At 37.0% G+C, this 25,663-nt stretch overlaps 1 protein-coding gene across 1 annotated transcript in view; it reads right to left on the minus strand.

Moving 5' to 3' along the window:
• Positions 1 to 24,286, minus strand: part of LOC131159757 (uncharacterized) — a 63,189-nt gene extending 38,903 nt beyond the window's left edge. The window contains exon 1 of the mRNA XM_058114915.1: positions 23,686 to 24,286. Coding sequence (XP_057970898.1) covers positions 23,686 to 23,859 — 174 coding nt within the window. The 5' untranslated portion in view covers positions 23,860 to 24,286. The remainder of the gene's footprint in view (positions 1 to 23,685) is intronic.
• Positions 24,287 to 25,663: the final 1,377 nt, after the last annotated feature.

Here is a 25,663-nt window from a genome sequence, read left to right on the forward strand (position 1 = left end):
CAATGATACAAATTTACTATTTCTTTAAATACTCGCAAGAGATGCATTAATTAACAATTTGAAAATACAAACTTATTAGGAAAATATTTTTATTTTGATAATATTAGTAATTTGATATTTATGTTCTACATTTTTCAACTTCAATCTTCTTTCTTTTATAGTTATTTTATATTTATATTATTCGTATGTCTTACGTGTCTAAGAGATTAATGGAGTGTATAATATATTTTGTTTTATTAATTAATTTAGCACACATAAGAATTTGTCACAGATAAGAACAATGAGAAGTATAAATACGCACACACACACATAATTTTTCTATCAATGGTGGTTTAAAAAAAATGTAAACTTGTTGTCCTTACTAAATAACATAGTTAGTCAAACTAATGGATCCAAAATATACTAAAACTCTTTCTAAGAAGGGTTAAAAGCTTAAAAAATGCAAGTACGCTAATACGCACAAGGTTGTACGTGCTTGAAAAAATTTCATGGTCTTTACGCTCACTTCCCGTTATGTAATATCCGCTCCTGCTTCCCGTTACACCTGTTATCGTTATGTTTCGCTACCCACTACCGCGATTTAAAACCAAGGGCCAGATGTCCACAGCTTTCTCTGTTGTTGAATGGATGTAAGGGCTTCCAATCGACGGGTTTTCCATGAATCTTCCAACAGGTCTCCTTGGTGTGACCAGTCTTCCAGCAGTGATCGCACCAAGGTCGTCCTTTTTTCGGTCTGTTGTCTCCAGTTTGATGTTGAGGCCCTTGAACCAAGAGTGCAGATCCTTCAGGGTTGTGAGCCATAGTTGATGGTCCCATCATCCCTTTCTTTCGACTATCTTCCATGCAAACTTCTGAAAATGCCTCTCAAATACTAGGCAGCGGTTTCAGCCCCATGATTCTTCCTCGAACTTCATCAAGGTTCTTGTTGAGGCCTAACAGAAACTTATAGTCCATTCTTTTCAATGATTTTCCGATATTTGATTCCATCTTCTGGGCAGTTCCTATCATATTCTTTTTAACATGTCTAATTGCTGCCAATTCCATGTGAGAGTGTTGAAGTATTAAGTAACTGTGAGATCTCCTTGGCGTAGATCGAGAAGAATATTTTCAACAACGAAAACTTCGGATGAGTTATCAAAGCTAGAATATGTTTCTTTGGCTGCGTCCCAGATGTCCTTCGCAGTCACATACAATAGGAAATTTTCTCCTATTTCGTTTGTCATTGAGTTGATAAGCCAAGACATCACCATGTTCTCTGACTTCCATTTTTGTACTTCGGATCTTATTTGCTTAGTGGGGCTGCTACTCCGGTGAGGTAGTCGTCTCTTCCCTTTCCGCAAATGAACATCACCATTGATTGTGACCACTGAAGATAATTCGGTCCATTGAGTTTGTGCCCTGTAATGGGCAGAAGATCGCCATCTAATCCTCCATTGATACCTATGGCAGAGGTTTCAGGATGCGAGATGACTTCGGAGAAGGATTGACTTTGTCGAGAAATTGTCATCCTGTATTTTGTCATCTATCTACGGTTCAGAGGTGGCTCTAATACCATGTTGATTTTAGAGAAGAAAATAATTCTCTTATTTTTTAATGATAAATGTACAGCCAGTATATAATGGAAGGAAGAAAAGTTCCTTTCACTATATTCGGTAACAAGATACTAATTACCACAAAATCATGAAACTAGCCAAATATAGGAAACTATAAAATAAGAAACAAACTAATAGAGATATCAGGAATTTTCTAGAATCTCTTTATTCCTAAATTAACATAGTCAACTAATAATAAAATCAGAATTGCTGCAGCAGTATCCCTGAAAATCAGGGATGGGATATTTCCACAAGTCAAGAATGGTTTTGAAAGTGCAACATATGACTGAAAGTTCTATTTTCTCCCCTTTTCTAGCACAAAACTGACAGACAACAAATGGAAGGTAATCATATAAAAACAAAAGCAAAAGGCTGTTGGGGTTTTAAACCAATCAGGTCTGCCAGGATACCAGAGTAGAATTGTGTGAATCAATGGAATGTGATCAATTTGTTAGATCCATTTAGTGAATTGATAGACCTAATTGTTTTCTGATTCACTAGTAAGATTCAAATCGATTTGGTGTGGAGTTGATACAAATTGTATGATTGGATCGCTAATTGTAAGATTCCAACAACTATGCTTGAATGGAATTAAGTTTAATTTCTAAATCCAAAAAAATTATAGACACAGAACAAAATAAAGGAGTTAAAAAGTCTTAATAGGAAATCCAAAAGTGCTCAAAGGCAAAATATGATATTCATTAAAGACCACTTTAATCCTGAGGAAATAACAAAATGAACATCAAAAACAGAATAGAAAGCAAAAAAACTGAAAAATCTCAACTTCAAAAAATGACAGAAAATCCTGTCTCAAATAACAAAAAATCAAACTTGGAAGTATCTAGAACAAATCACCTTTGGAACATAATCCATAAAAATATATATATATTGAAAACCAAGAAAAGAAAAATGCATTAAATCTCAGTGCACAAGGCCCCCAATCCATTGGGAATTTGGGAAGGCATGATGCATGCAGTCTTAGCTCCACACTTGGAGAGAGTGTTTCCGTGACTTAAAGCTCAGACCTTCAAGTTTGGATGTAATACCATTACCATTGGATCAAGGCTTGCCCTCATAAAAAACTCACAACATGAATTGAAAAATAGGCAATGAAGTAAATCATAGGAAAATATTTAATAAAAAATTCTTTCAGGATCCCCATCAGGAGGAACAGCAGGAAAAGCCTCAACAATTTGAATTCAAAAACTGAATCCTCATTTTAGATGTCCATAAATCAAAACTGCAGAAATAAAGCACAAAAGATCAATTAAATTCACCCAACTCAGAATTAATCAGCCGGCATTTATATAATCTAAAATAATATCAAACAAAAAAGAGACGAAAACTGTGGAAATACCCAATCCCGGATTTTCAGGGATACCGCTGCAGCAATTCTGATTTTTTTATTAGTTGACTACGTTAATTTAGGAATAGAGAGATTCTAGAAAATTCCTGATACCTCTATTAGTTTGTTTTATATTTTTGTAGTTTCCTATATTTGGCTAGTTTCCTGATTTTGTGGTAATTAGTATCTTGTTACTGAATATAGTCAAAGGAACTTTTCTTCCTTCCATTTTATACAGGCTGTACATTTATCATTAAGAAATAATAGACTTATTTTCTTCTCTAAAATCAACATGGTATTAGAGCCACCTCTGAACCGTAGATAGATGACAAAATACAGGATGACAATGGCTCGGCAAAGTCAATCCTTCTCCAAAGTCACCTCCCATCCTGAAACCTCAGCCACAGGCAGCAATGGAGGATCAGATGGCAATCTTCTGCCCATTACAGGGCACAAACTCAATGGACAGAATTATCTTCAATGGTCACAATCAGTAATGATGTTCATTTGCACAAAGGGAAGAGACGACTACCTTACCGGAGTAGCAGCCCCACCAAGCAAAGAAGATTCGAAGGACAAAACAAGGAAGTCAGAGAACAACATGGTGATGTCCTGGCTTATCAACTCAATGACAAACGAAATAGGAGAAAATTTCCTATTGTATGCGACCGCAAAGGACATCTGGGACGCAGCCAAAGAAACGTATTCTAGCTTTGATAACTCATCTGAAGTTTTCGCTGTTGAAAGTATTCTTCACGATCTACGCCAAGGAGATCTCACGGTCACTCAATACTTCAACACTCACACGGAATTGGCAGCAATTAGACATGTTTGAAGAATACAATTGGAACTGCCCAGAAGATGGAATCAAATATAATAAAATCATTGATAATAAAAGACTCTATAAGTTTCTATGGGCCTCAACAAGGACCTTGATGAAGTTCAAGGAAGAATCATGGGACTGAAACCGCTACCTAGTATTCGAGAGGCGTTTTCAGAAGTTCACATGGAAGAGAATCGAAAGAAAGTGATGATAGGACCACCAACTACGGCTCACAGCCTTGAAGGATCTGCACTCTCAGTTCAGGGGCCTCAACCACAACAACCACCCAAGTCCACAAGTCACCATCCCTCCTATCTCAACTACTCCTACTCCTACTCCAAACCACAATCACCAAACAGAAACAGAATCTAAAAATCTTCCACCTCCTTCAACTCCTATCCAACGTCCGAAACCTGCAACCAATGGTGAGTTCATTGTATATTCTCGAAAGGAGAAGATTTAGAGCAACAAGCACCTCCCGAGCAAAGTCAAGAATCTGACCCGAATGCAAGAACACATGAAACTTCACTAGGTAACACTAGCTCCAAATTCATCACTAATGAGTCTACTGCTAATGACCTTGATTGTCCCATTGCTTTAAGGAAAGGTAGGAGGTCATGTACCAATCATCCAATCTACAACTTTGTCTCTAATAAAGGCTTGTCACCTAGCTTCCAAACATTTGTGGCAAATCTGAACAAAGAACAGGTTCCTAACTCCATTCAAGAAGCCATTTCAATTCCGAAATGGAAGACTGCAGTATGATAAGAAATGCAGGCCCTAAAGAAAAATGGAACTTGGGAGATTTCATACCTACCGAGTGGGAAACATCCAGTAGGATGTAAATGGATATTCACCGTCAAATACAAGGTTGATGGAAGTGTGGCCAGATTTAAAGCGCGACTGGTTGCAATAGGGTTCACTCAATCCTATGGCATCGACTACCAAGAGACGTTTGCACTAGTAGCCAAATTAAACACTATTCGGGTACTATTATCAGTGGCTGCCAATCTTGACTGGTCTCTTCACCAACTTGATGTTAAGAACGCCTTTCACAATGGAGACCTTACAGAAGAAGTCTACATGGACATTCCTCCTAGCTTTGAAACACAGGCAACTATGAATAAGGTATGTAAGCTCAAGAAATCCCTTTATGGACTGAAGCAATCCCCGAGAGCTTGGCTTGACAAGTTCAACAAAATAGTGAAGAAGTATGGGTATTCTCAGTGTCAAGCAAATCACACTTTGTTTATCAAACACTCAACTGAAGGAAAATTGGCGATTCTCATTGTGTATGTAGATGACATCATCTTAATAGGTGATTATGAAGACAAACTGATCAAGCTCAAAACCTTACATGCCAAAGAATTTGAAACCAAGGATCTTGGGAGCCTAAAATACTTCCTTGGAATAGAAGTCGCCCGGTCAAGAAAGGGAATTTCAATGTCACAACGGAAATATGGACTAGATCTTCTTAAAGAGACAAGAATGCTTGGGTGCAAACCGGCTAAAACACCAAGGCATCTAATTGTGCCATTAAGTGTGCACACAGGTATTACAGTATCAAAGCACAATGAAAGATGCAAATTGAAAAGTCATGAAGCACAAAGTAAATGAAAGATGGTTGTTGAAGAAAAGCTTGGATGAAGACCAAGCTTAAGGACATGAAGACCTAGATAGGTTGTTATGTGTATTATACAATAGGAATTCGTGTGTAAGTACATCTCATGTTGGTTTTTTTACGAAGCTCTTAAGATATTTATTTGGACCTTAGATACCTTTTAAAAGTCTTGAAAAATATTTTTTACAAAGTCCAAATGTTATTTCAAAAGATTAAAATCATTTTTGGAATGAAAAAGATACAAGAATTCATACTTCAGGATGTTTGTGCGTCTGAGGGAAGTGCTCAGTCGACCGAAGCAATACTGTCTGAACAACTGGTCTAGTTCTAGGGAGTTCAGACGACCGAACCTTGGGTTCAGTCGACCGAATGGCTACAGCCATTGTTAAGTTCCAAACATAGTTGGTTCAGGCAACCAAACCTCAGGTTCGGTCGACCGAATGCGTTCGGGCGACCAAACTCAGGGTTCAATCCACCGAATGGCTATTGCCAGTTTTGAAATTCCTGATTTAATTGGTTTGGGCGACCGAACATTCAGTTCAGTCGACCGAAGCGCTGCGATAAGTTTCGCAAACGGCAGAAAATCTTTTCGATTCTCAAATATTAAGTTACCAAAACATGTGCAATGGCTATAATTCAAACCTATATACAAACATCTAACCCTAAACGTGTTTTAGACAAGAGATTACACCTATTATTCAATACCAAAGGTGATTTGCGCACTTGCTGAAAACTTTTTCTGAGTTGTTCTTTCAAGCGCACAGCTTTCAAAACCTAGAAACCTTAGCCTAACTCTTTGAGCTTCTTAGAAAACATCTTCTGAGAGTGTATTAGAGTGCTTATTGTGTATGAATCCACTCTGTTTAGAGATTTATCAATGTACAAATCAGTTCTTGATTGTACAATGATAGTTTGTGAAAACTGACGACTCTGGGATTGAGTTGTTGACAAGCGAGAGGATGTTTTCGCTGAGAGGCTTCTCCACCTATTGAAGGAGAGAGGTAACTCCACCTAAGTAAAGGAGAGAGGTGACTCTGCCTAGTGAAGGAGTGGGGTACTCCGCCCAAGCAAAGGAGAGAGGTAACTCCACCTATTGAAAGGAGAGAGGTGACTCCGCCTATTGAAGGAGGTTTGTAAAAGGCATCTCTGCGTACTAAAAGAGAGAGGCTTCTCCGCCTATTGAAGGAGGGATAGTGAATCCTCATAGCGGGTTGCTTGAGACAAGGACGTAGGCACAGTCGCCGAACCTTGTAAAAAATGTGGTGTCACTCTTAACCTTATATCTTTCATATTTGAGTATATTTATATTGTTATTTATCTGCTGTGAATGCTGTGAATTTTATCTTCATTGTGTCGGTTGATCACGTATTGGAATCATATTGCTGTGAATATTATTCTCATGATGCTGTTAAATTAATTGTTGGAATCATTGCAACAACTCTGCTGTGGTTAAGCATATTTATATTAATATTGATCTGCTGTGAATGTTGTTAATATTGTGTAGTTGATCATGTGTTGAACTCAGTGCAATAAACTCTTTCATATTTAAAGATATCTATATTGATAGATTTGATTGCTGGGAATACTGTTGTGAAAATTATATTGAAAATTGATTAAAGCTTCCGCAAAATTTTTTAAATATCCAATTCAACCCCCCCCCCCCCCCACCTCTCCTTGGGATCACACCTCGACTTTCAGAAGCAAAGTTCAGAGCTATGGCACTCGGAATTTGTGAGAGAATATGGTTGTAAAGACTAATGAGGGAACTAGGAATCATCACTTCTAAACCAATGAAGGTACTTTGTGGCAATCAGCCAGCTATTAACATTGCAAAGAATTCGGTGCATCACAACAGGATAAAACATGTGGAGATAGATCGCCACTTCATAATGGAGAAGATAGAAAATGGGACAGTTAGTCTACTATACACGCCGACAAGTCAACAAATAGTAGATATTCGCACTAAAGCTCTACCAAGGAAGAAATTTGAAGATTTGAGTACCAAGCTTGGCTTGATTAACATCTACGCCTAGCTTGAGGGGGAGTGTGGAAGTACCCAATCCCTGATTTTCAGGGATACTGCTGCAGAAATTCTGATCTATTATTAGTTGACTACGTTAATTTAGGAGAGGCCATGCCTTGGTGCGATGGCAAGTGTCCCCGCCTCGGTACGGGTGGTCTCGAGTTCGATACTTGGGAGCGGCCTCTCTAAAATGGGGGTAAGGCTTGCCGACATCCACTTCTCCCAAACCCCACTCAAAGTGGGAGCCTTGTGCACTGGGTACGGCCTTTTTTTTTTTTTTTTTTTGTTAATTTAGGAACAAAGAGATTCTAGAAAATTCCTGATATCTCTATTAGTTCGTTTCCTATTTTGTAGTTTCCTATATTTGGCTAGTTTCCTAATTTTGTGGTAATTAGCATCTTGTTACCAAATATAGAAACTTTTCTTCCTTCCATTATATAAAGGATTTATCATTAAGAAATAAGAGAATTATTTTCTTCTATAAAATCAACAAACGAGGAGAAAGTGATTATCAGCAGTGCTAAAGAGAATGGACAAAATCCCTAAGTTGGGCATAAAAGAATTTAAGCCCAAATATTTTCTAAGAAACATGAATATGCAGACTATAAGAGGCTCAAGAAGAAGCTAGTTCAAATATCAAAATCCAAGATAGGTGTAAAGACTACTTGGAAGTTGGAACCTTCAGTTGCATATTATTATCGGGTTCTAATTTTTTTTTTTTTTCCTGTCATGATAGGAAGTTGCTGATGTTAAATATTGCAAAGGTATTTTGATACTTGAGATTTGCTAGGCATGGACATTAGTTTAGAAGTGGATGACATTACTTCAGATATGGGCAGAATTTGAGTAACTTGAGTCCAACAGTTGGTGAGGCCCAGCAAATTCATGTTCATAATAAATTCCCAAATTCAAATGATATGGGCTATACAAGCCAATGTTATGGTATCAGGACTTAAACAGGCAGCAACTTAAGAAAATTCAGGCCCACAGTGTTTCTTCGCAGGAGGATCAGTCCAAGTGTTCAACAAAGCAGGTTGCTAACACTTCAGGTGAGCCTTCAACAAAAGAGAAGCAAGAGCAACAGCAGATTGGTGTCCAGCTTGCAGCGCCATTGAATCTGGTTGTAAGGCAGAGGCATGTGCAACTAACACATCTTGTTTGGCTGATAAGTACGCAACACAAATTGGAAAGAGAAGCAATTGTGGAGAGTCCTTAAATCAATCTCCAGTCAGCGATAGTCTTGCAGCTCTGCAGTTGTGGTGGTATTGTTCTTTTTTTACAATCGTGCTTCATTCTTTCGTGTCAAGGTGGGGAGTGCCAAACTTGTTTGGAATCTTGATTCCTATGAGGATATCTCATGCAATTTTTTTTTTTTTTTCTCTCATTTGATCCATGAGCCTGATGTCAACCCCCTTCGGCCTTTATTCACTTATCTGGAAAAGATAAAGTTCCTTCAAAGGTTAAGGCCTTTTCTTGGACTCCTATTCTTGAGAAAATCAATACCAATGATCTTATTCAAAAGCAAAGACCCAACAATCTCCCAATATTTGTGTCCTCTGCTTCAGGAATGGGGAAACCTGCTTTCACTAGTTTTTACATTGTCCCTTCTTTTAGGGACTTCAGAATAATTTGATCAGAATATTTGGAGAAAATTGGGTGTGCCAAGTTCTTTGGTGTGCTTTTGAATATATTACATTTGGAGTTGTTGGTAAGAGGAAGGAGAGGAAAGTTTTATGGCAGTGTACTATTCTAGCTATTCTTAGACACATTTGGTTGGAAAGAAATGCTAGAATCTTTAACGTCCACTTCTAGTGATATGCTTTGAGGCAGAGTAGTCTTCTTGGCATCCCTTTGGTGTTCGGAAAATGGATTCTTCCAGCATGTATCTTTGGAAGAAATGCAGTCAGATTGGCTGGCACTAGCCACGCTACTTTCTTGGTTTGTCTTGTATTTACTTTTTTGTTTAGTTGCTGTCCTATAGTAATGAAAGGATATCTTTTTCTCCCTGGTTTTTTTCATCTTTCTATTTCCATTTTCTTGATTGTCTCCATCTTTCTTTCTATAATACAATTCTTCGTTAATCAGGGAAAAAAAATAATATACAAATCTCGGTTACTGCTCACATACTTGTTCAGAACAACTAAAGTTCATCTTGTCCTATTGAAACTGTTAGATTACCACTTTACCTAAAAGCTTAAGCCATTAGGTTGTGGGCCAACAATGTATATCAAGCTTTAACAATCCCCCGCGCATGCAGCCTGACAGCACATGGAGAGATAAACACATAATAGATAACACCCATTATAGGGAATATAATAATTTTTTTTTAAAGACCACACAATAAATGCAGGCAACAAGACTAGAACCCAGGACCTCCTAGTAACCAGCTCTGATAACATGTTAGATTAACACTTTACATAAAATCTTAAGCTATTAGGTTGTGGGCCAACAATATATATCAAGCTTTAACAGAAACTTGAAACACTGTCCTGTTCCAATCTTTATTCTGCTCATAAACCACACTTACTTTTGTCTTTTACAACCCTAAAACTGTCTCCTTTCCTAAAAACTATCCCATTCTAGTCTGTTATTCTCATAAACCTGATAACCTTTTCAGTCTTTTAAAGCCCTAAAACAAACTCCTTTCCTAAAAACGTTGTTAAATGACCACATTACCTAAAAGTTTCAGACCAACAATGTATATCAAGCCTTAACTCCCCCCCCCCCCCCCCCCCCCCCCAAAAAACACGTGCAGCCCAATTGCATCTGGAGATATAAACAAACAATGAATAACACCCATACTGAGGGCAGGGTAATTTTTTAACAAACTTAAATTAAATGTGGGCAACAAAACTAGAACCCAGGATGCAACCATGGCTCTTATCTTCATGCACCCACTTGAACAAATGACAGACATCAATACTTGCTTTGATATCACTGCCCTTTGTCAGCCCAAAGGCCCAAGAGTGCACCTTAGTTTTTCTAGAAAATTCCAATCATTAATGAGAACCTAAACAAGAAAATGGGAAAAAAAATAATTAAGGAAAACATTTAGCAATTGAAAATAAAATTCACAGATTCCTATCTCAGATGACCAGGAATAATCTAATGATATTCAAATACCACAAGCTCTAGTTCCCAGAAAATTGCATATACGGGTGTATTGGAACTGACTGAAACTGGTGAAACTAATTGAACCATACTGAACTGAACCAAAACCATTCGGTTTTTTATGTCAGCTAGTTCAGTTTGGTTTGAAAATTCAAAAAACCGAGTGCTTCAGTTCGGTTTCGGTTTTGTATATTAAGAAACCAAAAGAACCAAACCGAACCAAGAAGGGTATATATGGTGCTTAAAATATAGGTGGCATGCCTTTATTGGCTAGTGATGAAGTAATATGAAACCCCAAAACATAGGATGCCTCCTAATTAATTCCTACAAACCTTAAAACCAATATCCGAAAGGTAATTATGTAGAGAGCCCACTGTGCACCTATTCAAATCACAGCAAGCATAACTCCTCCCCTCTCATTATGAGACCCAAACTGACTAGCAAAAACCGAACCAAATTGAAAATCTTCTGTTTGGTTCACACATTCCAAGAAACGAAAAATTCAGTTGAGGTGTAGGTTGTGCAAAAAACTGACCAAATCACCAATTACATCCCTAATTGCATATTCAGAAATTTTTCTTTTTTTTAAGAGAAAAAATTATATTAACAGCAGAACCAGAGAGCCCAATGAGAGGAGAACAAGATGTCCTCCCAAGAAGAGAGTGAAATACAGCCAAAAAATTCCAAAGGTAAGTACAAAAGTGCTGCCCGGCAATCCCTGACAAGATCAGAAACCTAAAAGAGTGGACCCACACAGAGGCTAAAAAGGCAGCTCTATCCCACAACAAAACTGGGGAAGTTATGCAATCATTGAAGGTTCTAACACTTCTTTAGACCCATAACATCCACAAAATAGCAAACACAGCATTATGCCAAAACATTTCTCTCATCCTGTTCTTACCAGTAACTCGCTTCCAAAAATTTGCCCACAGCTCAAGGAGCCACCAAGGTTTCACCAAAGCAAGAGAAAAGGCACTCCAGAGGTGGTTAGCAACCTTACAATGTGAGCATTCATTTCATTGAACTCACAACACATCAAACATATATCAGGCATAAGAGTTATGAGAGGCCTTTTGATCTTAAGCAAATCATGCGCATTAATCCTGCTCACAGTCAGTGTCCGTTTGAATTTTAAGTGGGACTTATCCTTCCAAACAATGTGGCTCCGATGAAATAAGTTGCAGACAGGAGATTTGAGAAGGTGAAGAAAAAAGGACTTCTTAGAAAATAGTCCTGACAAACTTCCTTCCCACACTCTCATCACCCCTCCTAGATGCAACAAAATGACTCAATGTATTGAGTAAAGTGGTGAGCTCAACAACTTCTTTTCTGTTGAGATTCCTAAAGAGCCCCACTCAGTAGAAAGACAGGTGCATTAAGGAAGGAGGAGAGTTTAAACAAGCAAGGAATCAATAACTCCAACGAACCCTTTCCCATCCAAGGATCCTCCAAAAATCAGATCCTATTGCCATTACCCACATTGAAATGGGTGGCATAAAGAAAAGACTAGCAAACTAAGACATGAGCTTCAAGGGGCTAGCATGCGCTAGCATGCAAAACAGGACCACTTCCTCTAGAGTCCCATCTATTCCGATGCACCCCGTACTTACTTTTATTACCTTGTGCCATAAGGGATTAACCTCTAAGAAGAACCTCCACAACCATTTTCCTACTTCCTCTAGAGTCTAGAGTCCCATCCATTCCAAGGCACCCCATATTGATGTAGGACAAGAAGCAACTAGCAAGACCTTGGGAAGATCCTTGTTGGAGAATAATTAAGAAGAATCAGGTCAAAGGATTGTTGGGTTTAGTTAGTATTTTATTATGTGTTTAGTTTAATTGGTATAGCATTATGTGCATTTGGGGACTTGTTTGTAATATTTGTGTGTTCTAGGGGTGTGTTTGTAATGTAATGTAGTTCTAGGGAATTAGGGATACATGTGTAATTTCATATGATGAGGCTCTCTTAAATAGCATGTGAAGCCATGTTGTGGAGCGGTTGTTGATGAAATTGAATTAAAGTCCACACGAGTTCCCCGCCCCCCCCACCCCATATCCCCTCTCTCCTCTCCTCCCCTTCCTTCCTCTCTTCAATCTCTTCTAACCTCTCCCATGGCTGCAGATCCTTGATGCTGCTCCTGCATCATATAGTCTCCCCTATACACATTTGAACATGGTTTTAAATAGCAACTGCAATCATTAGGTAATGCCATTATATAACAGATTTTTTGAATATCCAGTGGTAATACTGTTATAGACGCTGCGTGGGAATAAAAATCAAGCTGTAGTGGCCATTATGGACCGATACCGTGTATAATGACTGCTACACTGGTCATTGTGGATGCTATGGTCACTATAGGACTGTTACAACACAAAATGATTATTATTATTTTTATAAAAAAAATCAACTTCTCAATTTCTCCCATTTTTCCTTTCGTAAATTGATCCTCATTAGCTATGCCAGGACCGAAGAGTGGGATAAGAAGATTATAATGAGAATGTCAAAGATACAAAGTTGGTAATAGTCACAAAAGATGCATTTATTTGTAATTTTAAATTTATTTTTTATATGTTCAACTTCAATTTTCTTTTCTTTTCTCGTTTTTTCCTTGTTTAATTTTTTAATGATAAGTTTTATGATTATAAATTTATGATACAAATTTATAGTTGTAATTTTATAGAATAGGTTATATAGCATAACTTGTTGGCCTGAGTATATTTTATTTTTAAGACTTCAGCTAATAAGATAACAAGGCTTGTCTAATTTATTGAATATTTTATATGCTTAATAGATTAATAGCGCATATGATAAAGTGAGTTGAAGATTTTTGGACCAAGTGTTAGGCAGGGAAGGATCTGGTCCTAGATGGTGGAGGTGGATTGCTGATTGCATGCCCTCAATTGTTTTTTCACTGATATTAGCCTAGAGCATCAAGATGATCTGTTATCCTTTTTGTTTACTTTAGTGTAGAAGTTCTTAGTGGGATGATTAGCCATGATGTGAAGAAAGGATGTGGTGAAGGCTCCTAGGGTGGGTTTGGATGAGGTGATTATTTCTCATTGGCAGTTTGGGCCGGTGATACTATTTGTTTTCTCTCTTGTTAATTTGCTAACTCCTTTGCAAGTTTTCGAAGAAGTTTCAGGTTTAAAGGTTAATCTTTCTATGTGTGGTTTACAGGGTATTAACTTAGAGCAAGCCTTGCTGCGTAACTTCTTGGATTTTCAGGGTGTGTTGCTCATAGTTGACCTATTTCTTGTACAGGTGTTCCTTTAGGTGGCAACCTAGGGTTATGCCCTCTGGGAGTCCTGTGATGGAAAAGGTAGCTAGGAGATTGGATGATTGAAGAGGTACATTCTTTAGTTGGGAAGGGCGTATTACTTTGATTGAGGCTTCTTGTCGTCTATTCCTCTTTATTTTTCTCTCTTTTCGGGGGTCCCAATTAGTGTTGCTAGGAAGTTACAAAAAGTGATGAGGGTGCTTGTGGTCAGGAGTTTTGGAGGGAGGGGAGGATTTGCTAGGGACGGTTCAGCTAATTTGAATAGGATTTGCAAGCCAAAGTTTGAGGGTGATTAGGGGTAGGTTAACCTCATTTTTAGGAGGGTTTTTGGATTTGAACAGAACCCCTCTGTACTGCATTTCCTCGTCTTAATGGTCTCTTGAATCACAATAACGCAATCAAATCAGATTTTTTGGTTCTCAAGGGGGCTATTGTCTTTTGGAGTTTTTTTTTTTTTTTTTTCCAGGAGGAATTTGAGTGAGCGGAAAGCTTGAGAGTTGGCCAACTGTCAAGGCGATATCATGGTCTTCAATTTCTACAAAATTGTTGAAATTTCTATCAAAATTTACAATTTCTGCCACCCTTGAAATCGAAATGACTGTCGATTTCCGTTTTACATAATTTCTATCGAAATTTCAACAAATCATCCAAAATTTATCAAAATCTCAAAATTATAGTGCAAATTGTTGAAATTTTAACTATAAAATGAAATTTCCTCAGAATTCAAATGAGAGGTTTAGGAGCAAAGTGAAATTCCTCTCTTAATTTGTTTTATTTTTTTATTGAAACGAAACAATTATTACGAGGGCTTTTGATATTATATGAAAAAATATACTTGCAACAACATTTTATCTAACCATTCATGTCCAAATTATCATTATTTATATAATAAATAATATTTAAATGATTTATGAATTTCATTTGTATTTACTGAGAATACGTTTAATACACATTATTTTATAAATATGTTTGATACACATATTATATTACAACTTTTCCACTTCATACACAACATAGATGTATTTAACTTCTAATATATTAGTCCTCAGACTTTTATTATTATGTCTATTAACCATTTCTACAGTTTCATAAAAGAATTTCATGCTTTACTACTAATTTCCATTATTTTTTCAAATTGAAATCAAAATTTAAGACCTTGGGCGATTTATTCTTTCAGTTAATCAACTCTTGCTGATTGTAGGGTTTGAGCTTTGGATGGGTTGAGGGAGCTTTTTTGCATCTTTTTTTATCATTTAATTCACGATGCCAATGGTTCTTCCTGTTCTTCTTTTTCTTTTTTTTGAAATAGTCCTCGATTTGAAATGCTAAACTCAATATAAAATTAGTACTATTCTCTAGTTGTTGTTGTTCTTGATAGGATTAATACTAATGATTGGATTCATTTAAAAGACTTTCGAAAGCACTGCATTTGAATGTTTGCTTTCTTTCTTTCCAAAGTAGTGAAACAAATGCTCGTTTATTCTTGCAAGCGGCATTTGGTGGCTTTTTGATTTGTTTGGGGAGTATTGGATGTGCCTTGCATCTTTGGAAGGTTTTTTCCTTCAAAGATTCAAGGGATTTGGGTATCATAAGGAAGCAAAGGACACTTCAGAGAGGTCCTATTTTCTGTTTTGTGGAGTACTCATTTGGAGCTTAATTCTCGAATTTTTTTATGGGGGGTAGGCTTCTTTTTGTGTCAATTTTATGTACTGCCTTTGGTTTGTTTCTAGGGGGTACGACTTATTAACGTGGGCCTTGTCATTTTAGATTGTTTTATTATTATAATTATTATTATTATTATTTAAGAGGAAATGTTTGTCCAGTTGTCCATTTACATGTTGTAGTTTTTTTTTTTTCCTAATCAGTAAAAAGAACTTTATTAAAAGGGAATCAAGGGGATGCGAACCCAGATTACATGGAGTCATCCCTCATGCAGGATGTTACAAAAATCTAAAATTACATCATGGTCATTCTTTACATTCCTACTATGCCAGCTGGAAACCGCAATAATCTACTGCTCTTTACAAGTCTGATGAGGCATGATAGAGTTTTTAAAAACTCTCTTGTTTCTTCTTTCCAAGAAAACCAAAAAATTGGAAGAGGGATGAGAGACAAAGCCTTTTTCTTCTCCTTGGTATTGGATTCAGTTAGAAGACTTTCGAAAGCACTGCCTTTGAATGTTTGCTTTCTTTCTTTCCAAAGTAGTGAAACAAATGCTCGTTTATTCTTGCAAGCGGCATTTGGTGGCTTTTTGATTTTTTTGGGGAGTATTGGATGTGCCTTGCATCTTTGGAAGGATTTTTCCTTCAAAGATTCAAGGGATTTGGATATCATAAGGGAGCAAAGGATACTTCAGAGATGTCCTATTTTCGGTTTTGTGGAGTACCCATTTGGAGCTTAAATCTAGAATTTTTTTTATGGGGGGTAGGCTTCTTTTGGTGTCAATTTTATACGCTGCTTTTGGTTTGTTTCTAAGGGGGTTACGACTTATTAATGTGGGCCTTGTCATTTTAGATTATTATTATCATTATTATTTAAGAGGAAATATTTGTCCAGTTGTCCATTTACATGTTGTAGTTTTTTTTTTTTCTTCCTAATCAGTAAAAATAACTTTATTAAAAGGGCATCAAGGGGATGCCAACCCAGATTACATGGAGTCATTCCTCATGCAGGATGTTACAAAAATCTAAAATTACATCATGGTCATTCATTACATTCCTACTATGCCAGCTGGAAACCGCAATAATCCACTGCTCTTTACAAATCTGATGAGGCATGATAGAGTTTTTTAACACTCTTGTTTCTTCTTTCCAAGCAAACCAAAAAATTGGAAGAGGGATGAGAGACAAAGCCTTTTTCTTCTCCTTGGTTGCCCAAATCCCTTTCCATGCCCAGACTCCAGTAGTCCAGTGTTCTCCACCCAACGAGCTGGCAGTATCCCACCTTTGTCCAATCATGTTTAAATCCATATTCCAAAGGTTCCTTATCCAGGGGCAATGAAGGAGGATTTGCTCAACTGATTGTGTTGCAGTTTTCTTTTATTCTAATATCATTTCTTCTTTTATCTTGAAGAAAGTAATGAAAACTCAAAAATAAAAAAATAATTCTTTGGTTAGTAGCATTTTAAAACCAACATAAAACTTATTACCCTTTTAAGTTGAACTAGAGAATCCAAATGCATTAAAAATAGGGCAAAAGACACTGATCTCTCCTTAAGTTTGGCGTAAACACGCGAACCTCCTGAGGTTCAAAAATCCTAGAGACCACCCTTGAGGTTTAGCAATCATAGACATACTCAAAAATTCCAAGGACCTCCCTAAGGTTTGCCAAAAAGACACAGACCTCTCTTGATATTTGGCAAAAAGATAAGCTCAAGAGGGGTATAAGCATCTCAAAAATCAAATGTGGGGGTAGTATATGGGATTTTTGAAACTTCAGTGAGGTTCAAGTCTTTTGCAAATAAGGTCCAGGGATTTTTGAAATCTAGGGAGGTAAATGTCTTTTTCCCAAATCTCAAGGTGCTAGTCTCTTGCCCTTAAAAATACTAGTAAGAGATCGGAGAAATGCATTGACTTGATGTTCTCTTCTCCCTTTGTTGTTTTTATTTTTTTATTTCTGGATTCTCTCAGTTTTTCACAGGAGATGTCTCCATCTCACTCTTGAAATTTCTTTATCTATTAATGAAATCTTCTTTTGTTATCAAAAAAAATAAATTAGCCACAGGTTTAAAACATTCAGATATGAGAATAAAAGGTTGTGCATGCTTCAAACAAATTGACGGCCATTACACCTTATTCCCGCTATGTAATATTTACTACTCCATCTTTCTATCATGCTTTTCTGTTATGCTACACTATGTGTGACCGATATTTAAAACCATGCATTTTAACCATGACTATACTTGGATTATAAAGAAAAATGATGATCAGATAACTAACTTGGTTGAATCCTCTTGGGTCTTGTTCAATGATCCAAAGGCAGCCATGGCATCCGCATTCCACACCATTGCCAACTAATCTCCTTTCAAAGGCATTGATGGCATTGAGTACTACCTTTCCCAAAATGAGAATATGCTAGCACCCAATTGCAGTGTGACAATGTAAGAGGGACCTGCATTAGATCATTGTCTAGCACTTCTTGAGTCCAACCTAATGCAGTGGGGCGTTACACAGTTTAGGATCGAAAACATGTGGTTGACACACCCTCTTTTGGGGGAGTGCAAGAGGGTTTGGTTGGGGAAGTGTTTGCTGCAGGGGTGGGAGGGTTCAAAGTTCAAACTAATAAAAAAATCGAAGTATGTGAAGATGAAGATGAAGCAATGGAATAAATAGGTCTTTGGGAGTGTTAAAGAGGCTAAAAATAACATTTTTGGAGAAATTGCTGGCTTGGACAGGCTGGATGAGTGTGGTTTGTTAGATGAGGAGGGTAGGGAGAGAAGGATCCGTCTTTGCAATGATTTGGTATTAAGGGAGAATATTAGTAGTCACCAAAAATCGAGGGTGAAGTGGGCTACTTTGTAACACAGGATTCTCTCATAGAATGGCTAATGGGAGGAAGAGGACAAATTTTATTAAGGAGTTGGAATTGGACTATGGGGTGAGGCTGATGGAAAACATGCAGATTAGGGAGGAGATTATGAATTTTTATAAACATCTTTTCTTTGAGGATTGCCAAAGTGATTGACGCTAGATGGTTTGGACTAAAGTCCCATCGATTCAACTTCAGCTCATGGCTGGAGAGGTCCCTTGAAGTTGAAGAAGTGAAAAATGGTGTTTGACATAAGTTAGGAGAGAACCCTAGGCCTCGACGGATTCATGTTGGCCTTTTTCAAGAAATTGGGATCAATATAGGAAGATATAATGAGATTTCTTTTTTAGGAGTTTCATAAAAATAGGGCGGTGGGTAAGAGTGAATTCTACTTTCTTAACTCTCATCCCTAAGAAGGAAAGATCCTTGATTTAGGACTATCTCACTAGCCCATTTAAGATTCTATCTAAATTCTTATTTAAAAGACTTGGAGAGGTTTTAGGAGAGACGGTGTCCAAGGCTCGGTTCGCTTCATTAAATATAGATCCTAGATGCAGTTTTGGTCGCCAATGAGGTGGTGGAGGATATGGGGACGGGTAAGAGCGGTCATCGTCTTCAAGTTGGACTTCAAGAAGGCATATGACAGGGCAAACTAGGGATTCTTGGATTTTGTGATGTGTAAGAAAGGATTTGGGGGATTGTGGAGAAAATGGATAAAAAGGTGCTAGGCTCAACAAATACTTCTGTTATTATAAATGGGCAACCCAGAGAGTGGTTTACAGCCTCTCGATTCTCAAGGCTTAGGAGTGGAGACCCTTAGTTTCCGTTTTTTGTTTACCATTGTCCCTTGCGGCAGATGTCCTTATTAGGATGCTCAAGTAGGCAAATAATTGTGGGGTGACTAGGCGACTTTCAATTGGCTAGGAGAAGGTGGAGGTATCTCATCTTCAATTTTGAAAATGATACTATGATGTTCCACGAGGTCAACACTAACAAATTATAAGAAACCCTCATTTTGCTAAAAGTTTTCAAAATAATTTCGGGGCGTGAATGTTACTTGTCTAAGAGTGGGGTAGTCGGCATTAATGAGCAGGATTTTGGAGGGGTTTAAGATCATGGTGAAATGCACTATCATAGAGTGGCTATTCTTCTATTTTTGCCAGTCTCTTGAGGCAAATCTTAATTCCATTGCTTTTTTGGATTTTGTGATTGAGAAAGTTGGGAGGAGGTTGACGGGTGCAAAGAAGCATACTTAGAGGTTGTACCACACTCATTAGTGCAGCATTCCAGTTTATCTTTCTATCTCTTTTTGAGATGCCCAAGAGCGTAGCTAGTATACTAGAAAGGATGATGCGTGACTTATTTGGTTGGGTTTTGGGGATATTAGGAGAGATCGCCTTGTTAGTTGGGAGGCTGTTAGTACCAAAATCTGAGGGAAGGCTAGGGCTTGGGAATGTTGTTTCCATAAACTTTGCTTTAACAGAAAAATGGTTGTGGAGGTTCCCCTTAAGAGTTTAATTCCTTATGGCACAAGGTAATTAAAAGCGTGATGCAGTGATCTGCAGCCATGGAAGAGGTTAGAAGGTATTGAAGAGAGGAGAGAGGAGATACAAGGGGGAAACGCACATTCACTTCAATTCAAATTCATCAACACCTGTTTACAACATGGCTTTCACATACTATTTATAAGAAAGCCTCTTCACATGAAATTACACATATATCCCTAAAACTACATCACATCACAAAGACACCCCTAGAATACACAAATATTACAAACAAACCCCCAAATACACATAGTAATGTACTAATTAAACTAAACACATAATAAACTATTAACTAAAACCCAATAATCCTTTGACCCAATTCTTCTTAATTATTCTCCAACAAGGATCTTCCAAAAGTCTTTCTTCTTGTCCTACATCACTATGTCATGGTACTGGATTAACAACTCATTTTTCACCATTCATTGGAAAGATCAAGGTAGATAGATGAAGTGACTGGCAGGCATGGTTCTGGATATGTGAATGTAACCTTGCTCATAAATGATAAACTTGAACTAATGTATTTCCTGCTCTTAGAATCTGTAGAGTGGTTAAAACTTAAATTACTACAGATTGTAAGAGAAGGTCCAATCGTGGACAATGTTGTCAGGTGTCTGACCGTAGCGCATCTCTTCCCAATATAAACATAATTGCTGCCCATAAAGGGGTACCCTAAATGGCTGATTCTTGCTCATAAGCTTCATATGTGATGTGATGTGCAAGAAGGAAAGATTGTAGAATCCATCAGATTAGGAACTAGACAAATCAGGGATAATTACAAGGAGAGTTTGTGGCAGCAAGGATCTTCACGCATGGAAAGTGGAAACACAGTAGTAAAGGCTATGGACGGTTCCACTGGGTGAATCCTCAATCCACACTTCCAATTTCTTGGGAAAATTCTGAACAAATCAGAACTGATGACCAAAATGGAAAGGGAAAATTTTGTACAGCCTATTCATTATCTAGGCTAGCATAAGTACTGGTGCATAATAGACTTGCACATTTTATGTGCCTAGGGAAATGAATGTTTTTAACCTCTCCAGACTCAAAAACAACTTATCATTGAACTCTAAAAAAATGTAGACTTAGGAAATGACAGACTTTGAATAGACTCGTATAATGATACCTTGACCACAACAACTAATAAATATTATAGCTACTAAAAATATTAACTATGCTTCACAGGTGCAGCAACAGCATTGTTCCCCTTTTGTTAGAAGAAACTCGCCTCTGTGCGAGTTGCCATCTCTAATGGTTCACCCATATGGACATCATTCAACATAAGCTGCTGTTTGCATACCTAAGAGTTCCAACGGACAGGCTTTCCTTTTGAAGCAAGCAGAAATCAAATATATCATTTTCTTCTTTAACTTCCCGCACCTCGATTTTTGTCACATTTTCTCCTTTGTAGGTAATCATTCGGAAAATTTTCCTATTAGGAACTCATCTTTGTGACTACAATTGACAGCCAAATTCTAGCTTGGTCAAGCTAAAGTTGCAATGGTAATCAGCAGATTCTTTTTGGCTTGTGTTAGCAGATCCCTTGAGCTGATTGAATGTCTCACACTTTTCCAGCACAGTTGGCCTCCAAAGCTTGTTTTTGTTGCTGTCTCACTCTTGATTTTTCTTTTCAACTTTGCACCTTCGGTAGCAGCAACTACCTCATCAACTTCTTGTACAATATGCTGATCATCAAAAGCCTACATGTCGAGGCAACCGTCCATCGGGAATGGGGCAACATTAGTGTAATAGCTTGCATTTGCTGTAACATCACTAATATATAAGGTACGAAAATATACCCAGAGCTTCATCTCCAACAACATGATTTTCTATTGCAGAAGAATTTGTTTGCTTTATTAAGCCATCTTCACTTTTATCAACATGTTTCATCTATTTTAACAAAACTACTAGCCAGCACTTCATCCTTCTCCTTGTTTGTCCAAGGATGACCAAGTAGAAAATGGCATGTGCCTATCCATACTACATTAGACTTTAAATAAGAGATTCCAATTGAAAAATTGAACATTTACACCAACTGAAAAATTGAACATTCATATGTCACGAATACTTCCTTCCCTTTATTGGACCAAAGATTGTGGTACAGAAACAGGTGATCCACCACTTCAACCTTCAATTTTCCCACTACTACTCCATTAAGCAGATTTTTGCAACAGTTAGTGTCAATTACCAACTGACAAAGCTTTCTTCCTGCTTTGCATCTTGTTTGAAAATAAGTCCTGTTCAGCCAATCATATATTTTCACAAATCACAATATGTCTTTCAATCTTCCTTGGAGGTGGCTAGTGCCATATTACCCATTTTATCAACCAAGGTCTTCCTTCTAGTAGCAATAACCACAGGTTTCCTTGACAGCAAGAACAATTCATCTTCAGAACATGGATGGACAACCATATGGTTCATATTCAATGATTGAATCTTGAATAAAATACCAACAAGCAGACCCAAGAAACTAAAACAATGCACTTGGTTTAAGAAACATGAGGAATAACTAAAACGGGATTTGAAGGATATAAGAAGTTAAAATAATCATTACAGAAAATGACAGAATGAACACGAGGAAGAAACAGAATTGAAACCAATTTGATGCGTGTACATGGAGAGAAGATTGTAGGCATTAAATTTTGGCAAATTAGGGATAACTACAGCAAGATTTAGCAGCAGACAAAGATCATCTCATGCAGAAATGCGGCAAGGGAGGCTATAGAAGTTGCCACTGGGTGAATCCTCAACCCACACTTCCAAGTTCTCATGAAAATTCTAAACAAATCGAAATTAAAAAACAAAATTAAAAATAAAAAATAAAAATAAAAAAAGAATTTTCTGTACTATCTATACCTTATCTAAAGCTAACATAAATATTTGTACATAACAAGCTTGCAAACTAAATGTGCTCAGGGAAACGACTCTTCTTGCCTACATCTGTTTGTAACTTCTCTAGACTCAAAAAAGCTTATTAATGAACTTTGAAAATAAATTTGGACATAGGAAATGACACACTTTGACTAGACCCTAATAAAGATACCTAGATAACAACAACTAACAAACATTATAGCAACTAACAATATTAACCATAGTCTATACTTGACTAGTGCAGCAGCACTGCAGCAGGATGGCTGGAAATAGGAAGATAATTTCTCCCCGAAAGGAAAAGAAGCATTTTTTAAGCAATTTCATAGCAACAGGAATGGAGATAGTGGGTTTTATCATACATTGACTGTTAACAAGTCTTGCCACTCAGCTATTTGGATGAATAAAAATATCAAAACTGAGGATTAGAAAAGTCCAAAAACCCGAGTCCCCAATGTCCAACTACCAAACCCAGAGTTAAACACTTAACGTATTAAAAATTATAATTTAAAAAAAAAAAAAACATAAAAAGGAAAGATTTATGAGATGCAGTTTTAATTCCAAACAAATCAAACGGTGAAAACATGAACATTAAAGAAAATATGTATTAGAAAACCTCAACAGTACAGAACAATTAAACAAATCCATATCCCTACTGGCGAGGGACAAAAACTCATATGACAATAATACTTTTAACACAAGAGGAATTATAAGGGGAAGGAACATGGAAGACGAAGAAAATATGTAGCTCTCATGAGCTTCGTCAGCGTTCATTCACAAGACATGGAAATCAAATCGAGAAGAAACTCTCAAAAGGCAACACAAGCAAAACCGATGTCAGATTAGCCGATTCCAATCCATATGTAACGAAAATTCACACGAAGAATAGGTATATTATATATAACCAAAATGTCAAAAATAAATAAATTATACATAAGAGATGGACGAGTACGAACAATAAAACGCTGGTAGAATTTGCGCTTGAAGTGATCGACAACGTCGGGGCGAGAGGCCATGTGGGGAGGGATGAGGATATTAGACCAGTACTCGGCCCATCTAGGGTCACTCTCGTAGTCGTACGCCGCCGCCGCTATCTTTTTCAACTTCTGTGGATCGTCTTCTTCCCCCATTTCTTACTGCACCCAAATACACAACACACACGAAGAAAACACACACACTCACTCACTCTCTCACACACACGCGCACACTCTCTGCCAGAATTGCTTGGTAGACTTCTCAATCTCAAGGATGAGAGCGGCGACGAGGGGTGATGCTTAGACCATTTAGTGGAAAATGACAGTCTTCGTTGCCTTCCCGGCTGGGGGACTCGCAGGGTGGGTTCAAGATTGCAGTAAAACGACCCCGTCTTGAACATATAAATCTGCAATACGACGCTGTTTTGAGGCCGTCCTCATTGAGACGCTGGAATGAGGCCGGAGAGACTGTTCCACACCAGGGATGATGAATCAAGGGCCGTTAGATTGCAAACCACACCTGGGATGATGAATCAAGGGCCGTTAAATATTACAATAAATTGCATCCAGTAGTCCATAAACTGTGAATCACCTTTTGTAATTGTTCTTAAATATTGTAATTCTTAAATGCCAACATAGGAAAATTGTTTCCTCCAGAATTTCATGGACTAGAGATACTCTAAAGAAATTTCTTGGCTCTGTGAATTATGGAGCAATGATAATTTTATGCTAGAATAAATTCTTGTTGCACTTTTTACAAAGATTTGCTAATTGTTTTTATTTATGTTGCAATGACGTAGTTGGTGATGTGAAAGACGTATTTTCAAGTAACGCAGCCCATTATTGTACTATTTAGTAGTGTTTTGAGGTTTATTGGTGGTTGGTATATTGTTGTACTATTTAATAGTGCTTTGGTAGCACAGAAGTGTTTTAGCACGAGCATATAAAAAAAGATGCTTTAAAATAAAAAGACACTTAGTTGCAGCAAATATGTGCAAAGAGTTACTTGACTTCTATTTTATGTGTATGTGTGTGTGTGCATACACGAAATAAGAATGAAGAATTTAACGTATCTAACTTCAACAATCTAGTAAAATAGAAATCTACTTGTGGCAAGATAGTTTATAGATAGGATAGTTTATAGATAGGTAGGTTATGCAGTTTTATTAAACTATTGAAACTCAATAGTTAATTGTTGGATAAATTGTGTTTATGAGAAGAGGTTTGTTTAGATGGTGATAAGAGCATAGCAAAAAAAAAGGTCAACATGAGTTAGCAAATTTAAAATTGTATGTTAAATATGATGGAAAGGGATTAAAAAGGCACTTTCTTGGATAGAATGTGTTTAAAATTTTCCTTTTTCATATATTTTTTTTTTTTTTGTTTATATCTTTATTTTCCTTAAGAACCCTATCCTTGATTTTGTAATTCTTTTGTCCTCTTTCAATAACTTTTCTTTTACTATTTAAAAAGTGTTGCATAATAGACCAAATATCGCACTATGTCATAGAATTTAAAAAAAAAAAATTGAATATTGACTACCACATTGCATAATTATCAAAATTATTGGATATACTGCAATTAGGATTTTTGCATTGCATAATTTCATCCATCAATATTCCAATCTAAAGTTTATGTATTACTACAATATACAATTTAATATAGAATCATAACTTATTCAATGAAGTTGATAAGAAATGCGAAATTTGGGAAATTACCGAGTAGTAGAAAAAGGAAATGTGTTGAGAATGAGTTAAATTTGACAAAGAAAAGCATATTTTTTAGGTTACCGTATTGGAAAGATCTTCCACTACGCTATAACTTGAATGTTATGCACATTGAGAAGAACATTTGTGAGAATGTGATTAGTACATTATTGGATATAAATGAGAAGATAAAGGACAATGCAAATGTTTGTCGGGATATAAAAAAATGGGAATATGACCTAAGTTGCACCTGA

This window comes from Malania oleifera, chromosome 1, assembly GCF_029873635.1.
Source record: "Malania oleifera isolate guangnan ecotype guangnan chromosome 1, ASM2987363v1, whole genome shotgun sequence".
NCBI classification, from domain to species: domain Eukaryota; kingdom Viridiplantae; phylum Streptophyta; class Magnoliopsida; order Santalales; family Ximeniaceae; genus Malania; species Malania oleifera.